General features: G+C 27.0%; 1 protein-coding gene across 1 annotated transcript; it reads right to left on the reverse strand.

The window, feature by feature from the left end:
• Positions 1-1,697: 1,697 nt before the first annotated feature.
• LOC145843954 (phosphatidylserine synthase 2-like) lies at positions 1,698-3,432 on the reverse strand. Its single transcript, XM_082951241.1, has one exon. It carries the CDS (start codon positions 3,394-3,396, stop codon positions 2,026-2,028), a length of 1,371 nt encoding a protein of 456 aa, XP_082807367.1. The 5' UTR covers positions 3,397-3,432; the 3' UTR covers positions 1,698-2,025.
• Between the last annotated feature and the right edge of the window lie 6,790 nt (positions 3,433-10,222).

The raw sequence follows: 10,222 nt of genomic DNA on the forward strand, positions 1-10,222 counted from the left end.
TTTAGTTTTATATTTTCTAACTCGTAATGTTTCTAACATCATGTTTTGAAAATCATAATAATACAAATCTAAACAACAAAAGAAGTGAATAGTTTTGAATCAATAGAAGTTATTTAGTTGTGCACAGAATCTTCAAGATATAAAACTATTTTTTAAGCGATATACTTTTTATCTGATGTTTCAAGAGATTTCTTGTGATAATTGTTTTAAATTCAGTTTTGTATTTTCGCACACCATAATTTAAGTAGTTTTGTATAAGAAAAGTATACTTAATAATATGGGGAGCACATAACTTTGCCTTTAGTCATCTACTGTAAACAGACATTTTCAAGTTCGAAATCACAGTTACACATTTTTCTTTCACTAAACTATGTTTGCTAGCGGTTTTTAAGTCTATGTCAATGTGTTTTAATAAATAACAAAAAAGTCCACTGATTCTATTGTTATAAATATATAAATATATATACAACAAGTTCAATAAATTTAAGTTCTGTAGCAAACTGAACGATGTTTGAATAATAACTCTATAAACTTATGTTAGTTGAGAATTTTAACTGTTTTACTTTAAAACTATAAGCTTGATAAAGTATAATTTATTGCATAAAGTACACATTATAAATAATCAAAGAGATCATTGAAAAACGGTCTGTAGAAAAGCAAATTCTGAATTTTTAAAATATGTCTTTTTTGTTTAGTATTCTTTATAAAGCTGCGATTTTAAAGTGTAATTAAAACCCTAAATATACATTACTTGTAAGTTGCTTTTATTATTTTTTTACTACAAGGATTTATCAAAGACCTTAAATTAATTTATTATTTTCATTCCAAAGTACATACATTAGTATTGAATTTCTACAAAACTGAATTATACCGTAGCGAATCAAAAAATTTGTGATTTTTTAGGATAGAGTTGTTTAAGTAATTTTTTTTTGAGATTTTCTATAGTATAGTAAAATAATGTGTCTACTTTTGTTTGGATACTTAAGTCTTAGAATTTTTCTAGGAAAAAAAATATTTAATCTCTGAAATACATGCATATGAGATTGTAATAAGAAAAGCATATACATGTTTAAATAAGAGTTAAACTTATACTAGATTTTACTGTTGGGCAAATAAACTACAGAATACTTTATACTTTTTAAACCTAAATGTGTGCGTAGTGTAAAATATTAGTCATTTTCAGCATCACATTTAGTTTTTAAATTTTGTTTCTACAAAAACTTAGTAATGTAAACAGTATGAATAAATAGTGACATAATAAAACAAACTGTTTTAAACTTACTACATAACACATCATACAACATGCTGTATTTAGTATGTAATAAAATTTTGTATTATCGTAAATAGGCACATAATAAGCTTACAAAAACTTCTCAGATGAAAATCTAATAAAAATTTATTATATAAAAATATCAACAAAAAAATACTTATTTTAACATGCAATAGGCAGCTAATAAGAAAAACACAAGTTTACCAATAGCACTTAAACATTTTACATAGAGTAAGCATTAAATGGATCATATGTGTATAGGTAACTAAAATAAACAGTAACTTTGTACCAATAGAAAAAAGAATTTAACATTAAGTTGTAAAAGAACTATTCAAAATGAGTTACACTATCAAACATAAATAGTACTAATTATTAAAACAAACTGTTGTAGTACTACTTGCAAAGTACTTAAAAAAACATTCAAGCAAGAGCTTAATAACTTTAAATTTGATAAATAAATAAAAATGGTAAGTAAAGCATGTTTTCTAATCAATAGTATTTTAAGCATATGGCTTTTGAGTCAATAAAATTCACTTAACGTGAATGCAACCTAGTACATAGGTTTAGAAAAGGTGTAATGTTTTCATATGTAAATGACAACAGCTATAAAATGAAACATTTGCGAAGTTAAACTGATATATTAATAATTCACTTTAATAATTAAGTAAAATTAGACAAAATAAAATAAAACAACTACTGATTGTATAACCTTACATCTAAAAATGACAACTTTTGTTAACTTGATATGAAAAACTTTAATTATCACTAGTTGACATTACAGATTTTTTTATAATTAATTCAGTTTCAGAGTACTCACTTGTATTGTCATCACTTAGCGAACGTTTAGAAGATTTTTTCCTGCATAATTCAGGCAAGTAAGTGGAAAGAAGAGACCTCCACATCAGCTTAATCCTTGGAAATTTCATTTGGAACTTCCAAATAGACCACACTATATAAGAAAGAAAAATGGCTAACCATAAGTACTTGATGTGTGTTGGAAAAGGTTTAACCAGTGTTTCACCACCAAACTTAATAACTATCAGAAACTCTGTCACTATGATAGCACAAGTAATCCAGCTTTGCTGTCCAAAAGTTTTAGCTTGACCAGCTGCATAATCATAAGCTTCGCGCACGGACACTGCACCCCAAAAAATAAACAAAAGCATGCGGCCGAGTACCATTGGGTTTTCTGGAGGCACCCACATAACAAATTTCAAGTAAAACGTGTTTAGTTCAGCCAATAAAAAGAAAAAAATTACGAATGAAACATAAAACCAACGGTAAAGGTTTTCAGTTGGCTTCCAACTGAACCTTACCCAGCTGTAAGGGCCAAATTGAGCAAACACACGTCTTATTTTACCTCTGTAAGTGGGAATGTTGAACAGTCCTCTCCACTTATAAGTCTTCATTGACAAATGTTGCAAACACAACATGCCTAGGTATATTCCTAGGCCATTACAAAGTATGAAGTCTAAAATCCAGTGATCCCACCAACATTCAGAGAAGTTGGGTAGCTGATGTTCAAAAGTGTACTCCAACAGCTCAAAGCCAAAGCTAATCATCATAGCCACCCAAACATTTCTCAAAATTAGAGTCTTAAAGAACCACCCAAAAAAGTGTGCTGGTACAAACCCATCCATTTTGTCCATGACATTATGTAGTGGGTTTGGGTGATCAGTGTCCCATATTGTACACTCGTTTCCATAAGCTGTGAAATCAATTTCTTTACCAAGACTAGAATCCATAAATTTCATCAGATACCTCGCATCCGCTTTGACTTGAAATAGCAGAAAAACTAGTCCAAGTTCATAGAGAACGCTGATGCACAACAACAACCTCCAAAAGGCAGGATGTGGTCTGATAAAAGGACCATCTTTTGCTTGAGTTATTCCAAAAGAAAGAAACATGAAAGAAGCAGCTAGAATCCCTCTTTTTAAATTATATTGCCAATCATTTTTCTCTTCCTCAATAAATAAGACATATATAAGCACAGAAAGAACAAGAACTAGCACTGAAAATGAATGAGCTCTCCAAAAAAACGTATTTGTACCATCATCTTCAACTACACTTTCAGAATCTCTTCGCCTTGATGATCTGACTCGATGCAATTCATTGTTTTTCATCATTTTGTAAAACAACTACTACCATTAAACAACTACTAGTATTACTGTATTGTAATGATTCAATTAGACTTTTGGTTAAAACAGTATTTGGTATGTTCAACAACAAAAAAAATATTTAATTTAATTTAAGTATTCATTCTATTTAAAAAAGTTTTACTAAATTAGATTTATATAAATGTTTAATTCCACATATGTGAAAATTAACTTAATGTTCTTTTTTCAAGGTTGCCTTTCTTTGAGGCAAATATGCCTGCCTGAATAAACAAAAACTAGCCCCTACACCGTCGACTGGCAAGTGGCCATTAATTACTTTAATGACTGAAAATTTTAACTAATAGTTTTATTTTAGCTGTTTGCAGCTGGGTTTCTTTTTTCAAAAACTGTGTTTGGTTCTATTCTTCTTTAAGTACTTAAAAACTTATGTAAGTTTAATTTAGCAAAATTTTGCTGTTTTGAAATTAAAAGTAAATCAAAAAATTATAAAACTTATATCAAGCTTAAAAAAAATGTAATTTCTTTAGGTTTTAGGTGTAAATGTGACTTTCTTGAGGTAGTCTTTTTTTCTCTTTTTAGTCCTAAAGTTTCATAAAAATTTAACTATTTTCTAAAAAAAAACAAACCTTATAAGGCCTTATTCTACTGGTAAGTCTAAGTTTAATGTACAATAGTGCTTTTTGTGAGTTATACGTCAAAAACCGCTTGACCCCTTATCCTATTTGCCTTAAGTTGTATATGAATTGCTTAAATTTATAAGAAAATTGAAAAAGTAAACTAAATGAGCCAACAACTGTTAAAACTTACTATTAATAAAGTTTTTGTACTATAATACCACTATAATATCAAGGACGTAAAAACTCAACTATAATAAAAAAATCAAAGTCATAAAAAATAGCCAGAGATTAGGGGAAAACTTACAAACAAGCCAAGTTTGCAAAAAAAAACATGGTTAGTCTGATTTTAATATTTTCAAACTTGTATGAGTTATCCTGAGTAGCCTGAGTGTGTGGCAAGCCTATTTTTTGTATATTTAAAATAATTATAATATAAGTGACTAAATAGTTATAATATAAGTGACTAAATTATTTAAAAAAAAATTGTATAAAACTTGGAAGTATTAAAATTTAAAATATTAAATGTCCTTTTAAATATAAATTTAATTTAACTGTTAAAAAATATAGGTTTAATCGTTTGCTAACAAAAGATCCTAGTGAAGTAACTTCACTGGAATATAAATAAAAACAAATTGTACAGTAATCTTCCTTTATTGTACCAACATATGTTTCTGTGTGTTAATAAATCAACAAACTTCAACTTGGTTCTGTAAAAAAATAATTACTGTAGTGAAAGAATAGAAGCATAGAATAAAGTAGGTGTATACATGTTTTCATTAAAATCAAATATTTTCTACAGATAATAGTTAATAATAGGTAAAATACTTAATACTAAATCCGACTGTTATAAAACTATATAATATTTGTCATTATTAAGTCTAAAATAAGTAAAGTAAACTAAAATACACGACAAAACAACAAATCATAATATAAACAAACAACTCATGTTAGCGGAAAGAAAAACTGATTCAAATTTTACTGTTGTTAATGAATGAACAAAATACATTCATTACATCTAAAACTTATCTCACAATATAAATGAGGTTATTTCAACTATTTAATTAGTATTGCAAAGCATGTTAATTTAGTTTTTGTGTTTGTAATCTATTTTGAACAAAATAAAACATTAATCATTAGTTAGTGTATCAATAAAATTTAATAAAACTTAACAACGGTAAAGACAATAAAAGTCTCAGAAACTCGATGTAACATGTATATTATATATTAAATATTTGTAATAATTAAATCAAACTTATATACAATTAGGAAGCAGATTTAGTTCAAATGTAAAAATCAAAGATGAATAAATTTAAAATTTAAGAAACAAAACACAAAAAAAAAAAAAAATTGTTCTTAAGTTTACAAAGTACTGACCGATAATTAAGTTACAGCAGCATATATAAAATCACAATGACTTAAATTACATATATATTGTATTTAATAATTATTAAAATAATTGATTGATAAAGTAGCAGTAGGGTGTTTAAATATCCCATACATATATTTTAAATATTAATAAGTAAACTGTGTTATATATGAAAGTTAAAATGTAAAACAACAAGGTGGTCATGCTAAGTATAAACCTGCAGTAAAAAACCTACTAGCTCTCTTGGGCGTAGTAAGTAAAAAAGCACTGTTTATCTGTGATTTGAATACAGGCTTCCAATTAAACTTGGAACTTAACACATAAAGGTGTGAAGAATTACAGTCGTAGGGTAAAGTGAAAAATGAAATGTCGGAGAATAGAAAGTGACTTGTGTGAAATAGATATAAAGGTAATAAATGATTAAAACTATATATTACTTAGGATATATAATTATATTAATATATGTTAAGTGAATGTGTGTGTGTATGTGAAAGGTGGATGAAAAATATGAAAGGTGAGAAAGCGCCAAAGTAGTTTGCGCCTCCCATAAGGATCCTATTGTTGCCTCCAACTTTTACTGGCTATATCTCAAAAATTATTTATAATTTTTAAAATCTGTAAAAAGCATCTTGTAGCTTAGTAAAAATTATATAAAATAAGATCAAAAACCAAAAAAGGGTGTTTACCCCCCCTATGCCCTTAACATACTTTGCAATACTAATCAAGTAGTTGAAATAACCTCATTTATATTGTGAGATAAGTTTTAGATGTAATGAATTTATTTTGTTCATTCATTAACAACAGTAAAATTTGAATCAGTTTTTCTTTCCGTTAACGTGAGTTGTTTGTTTATATTATGATTTGTTGTTTTGTCGTGTATTTTAGTTTACTTTACTATTTTAGACTTAATAATGACAAATATTATATAGTTTTATAACAGTCGGATTTAGTATTAAGTATTTTACCTATTATTAACTATTATCTGTAGAAAATATTTGATTTTAATGAAAACATGTATACACCTACTTTATTCTATGCTTCTATTCTTTCACTACAGTAATTATTTTTTTACAGAACCAAGTTGAAGTTTGTTGATTTATTAACACACAGAAACATATGTTGGTACAATAAAGGAAGATTACTGTACAATTTGTTTTTATTTATATTCCAGTGAAGTTACTTCACTAGGATCTTTTGTTAGCAAACGATTAAACCTATATTTTTGAACAGTTAAATTAAATTTATATTTAAAAGGACATTTAATATTTTAAATTTTAATACTTACAAGTTTTATACAATTTTTTTTTAAATAATTTAGTCACTTATATTATAACTATTTAGTCACTTATATTATAATTATTTTAAATATACAAAAAATAGGCTTGCCACACACTCAGGCTACTCAGGATAACTCATACAAGTTTGAAAATATTAAAATCAGACTAACCATGTTTTTTTTTGCAAACTTGGCTTGTTTGTAAGTTTTCCCCTAATCTCTGGCTATTTTTTATGACTTTGATTTTTTTATTATAGTTGAGTTTTTACGTCCTTGATATTATAGTGGTATTATAGTACAAAAACTTTATTAATAGTAAGTTTTAACAGTTGTTGGCTCATTTAGTTTACTTTTTCAATTTTCTTATAAATTTAAGCAATTCATATACAACTTAAGGCAAATAGGATAAGGGGTCAAGCTTGTGAGTTATACGTCAAAAACCGCTTGACCCCTTATCCTATTTGCCTTAAGTTGTATATGAATTGCTTAAATTTATAAGAAAATTGAAAAAGTAAACTAAATGAGCCAACAACTGTTAAAACTTACTATTAATAAAGTTTTTGTACTATAATACCACTATAATATCAAGGACGTAAAAACTCAACTATAATAAAAAAATCAAAGTCATAAAAAATAGCCAGAGATTAGGGGAAAACTTACAAACAAGCCAAGTTTGCAAAAAAAAACATGGTTAGTCTGATTTTAATATTTTCAAACTTGTATGAGTTATCCTGAGTAGCCTGAGTGTGTGGCAAGCCTATTTTTTGTATATTTAAAATAATTATAATATAAGTGACTAAATAGTTATAATATAAGTGACTAAATTATTTAAAAAAAAATTGTATAAAACTTGGAAGTATTAAAATTTAAAATATTAAATGTCCTTTTAAATATAAATTTAATTTAACTGTTCAAAAATATAGGTTTAATCGCTTGCTAACAAAAGATCCTAGTGAAGTAACTTCACTGGAATATAAATAAAAACAAATTGTACAGTAATCTTCCTTTATTGTACCAACATATGTTTCTGTGTGTTAATAAATCAACAAACTTCAACTTGGTTCTGTAAAAAAATAATTACTGTAGTGAAAGAATAGAAGCATAGAATAAAGTAGGTGTATACATGTTTTCATTAAAATCAAATATTTTCTACAGATAATAGTTAATAATAGGTAAAATACTTAATACTAAATCCGACTGTTATAAAACTATATAATATTTGTCATTATTAAGTCTAAAATAGTAAAGTAAACTAAAATACACGACAAAACAACAAATCATAATATAAACAAACAACTCACGTTAACGGAAAGAAAAACTGATTCAAATTTTACTGTTGTTAATGAATGAACAAAATAAATTCATTACATCTAAAACTTATCTCACAATATAAATGAGGTTATTTCAACTACTTGATTAGTATTGCAAAGTATGTTAAGGGCATAGGGGGGGTAAACACCCTTTTTTGGTTTTTGATCTTATTTTATATAATTTTTACTAAGCTACAAGATGCTTTTTACAGATTTTAAAAATTATAAATAATTTTTGAGATATAGCCAGTAAAAGTTGGAGGCAACAATAGGATCCTTATGGGAGGCGCAAACTACTTTGGCGCTTTCTCACCTTTCATATTTTTCATCCACCTTTCACATACACACACACATTCACTTAACATATATTAATATAATTATATATCCTAAGTAATATATAGTTTTAATCATTTATTACCTTTATATCTATTTCACACAAGTCACTTTCTATTCTCCGACATTTCATTTTTCACTTTACCCTACGACTGTAATTCTTCACACCTTTATGTGTTAAGTTCCAAGTTTAATTGGAAGCCTGTATTCAAATCACAGATAAACAGTGCTTTTTTACTTACTACGCCCAAGAGAGCTAGTAGGTTTTTTACTGCAGGTTTATACTTAGCATGACCACCTTGTTGTTTTACATTTTAACTTTCATATATACAGGGTTGCCACTCTTTGAGCCAAAAAATCTTCCCTGAGTGACCAAAAATTTCCCTGAGTAACCTTAAATTTCCCTGAGTTTCCCTGAGTATTTTTCAAATCTTAAAAAAAAAATTTCTATTCTAACACAAATTATTAATACCTCATTCTCATTTTTCTTCTTTAATAATAAAAGGAAGGTTGTATGTGTATGCTTCTGCATTAAATTTATGAAAAAAACTGTTTTCAAAAACTCAATCTTAAAAGGTTTAAACCAACTAAAAATTAAAAACTAAATTTTTGCACAACTTTGTGTAAACTTGTTAGTTAACTTTCTACATAAAAGAATAAAGTTTAATTTGTTTGACATTTTAATTGACAAAATTTAATTATACTATAATAATAATTTCACATGAAGAACTCACTTAAATGCATACATAATAACTTCATTATGACTTGTATGTCTTTCCTAGCAACTGTTCTGAATGCAGTAAATAAAACTTAAAAGCTTAACATTATTGTAAAAAAAACCTGCAAAAACCTTTAGCAAAGCGCTGTTGCTCAAGATATGCCAAATATTGGGCCCTAGAAGATTTTACAAATTTTAACAATTCAGAACTTAGTTCAACTGTGCTTGGTTCTAGACTGTTTGCATATAGATGATCTTTGATCATTCTTCGTGACCTTATTGTCATCTCTCCCATTTCAGTTGATATTACTTCCTTATTTAAGCTAAAGCCCAGTTCAACACTTGCCTGGCCATTGTGAAGCACAAAAACAGCCTCAAGGTCTCAATATTAAAGAACTAGCTGCAAGGCTAAAAAAATTCTAAATAACCACTTAAATAATAAAAATTACTACTTTTGAACAAAATATTGAAACTGGATTAACTAAACCTCATTCTAGATCTAGAAAAAAAATTCCCTGAGATTTTCAAAAACTTCCCTGAAATTTAGAGAAAAAATCAAAACTTCCCTGAGTTTCCCTGAGTTAAAAGAAAAATGCCGAAATTCCCTGAGTTTCCCTGAGATTCCCTGAGTTTCCCTGAGATTTTCTACAGTTTGAAAATTCCCTGAGATTCCCTGAGTTCCCTGAGTTCCCTGAGTGTGTGGCAACCCTGTATATAACACAGTTTACTTATTAATATTTAAAATATATGTATGGGATATTTAAACACCCTACTGCTACTTTATCAATCAATTATTTTAATAATTATTAAATACAATATATATGTAATTTAAGTCATTGTGATTTTATATATGCTGCTGTAACTTAATTATCGGTCAGTACTTTGTAAACTTAAGAACAATTTTTTTTTTTTTTTTTGTTTTGTTTCTTAAATTTTAAATTTATTCATCTTTGATTTTTACATTTGAACTAAATCTGCTTCCTAATTGTATATAAGTTTGATTTAATTATTACAAATATTTAATATATAATATACATGTTACATCGAGTTTCTGAGACTTTTATTGTCTTTACCGTTGTTAAGTTTTATTAAATTTTATTGATACACTAACTAATGATTAATGTTTTATTTTGTTCAAAATAGATTACAAACACAAAAACTAAATTAACATGCTTTGCAATACTAATTAAATAGTTGAAATAACCTCATTTATAT

Source organism: Thalia democratica, chromosome 9, assembly GCF_965202585.1.
Source record: "Thalia democratica chromosome 9, ktThaDemo2.hap1.1, whole genome shotgun sequence".
Classification (NCBI taxonomy): Eukaryota; Metazoa; Chordata; class Thaliacea; order Salpida; family Salpidae; genus Thalia; species Thalia democratica.

Coding starts and splice junctions, on each gene's coding strand:
- LOC145843954 (XM_082951241.1), bottom strand. CDS start 3,396: ATGATGAAAAACAATGAATTGCATCGAGTCAGATCATCAAGGCGAAGA.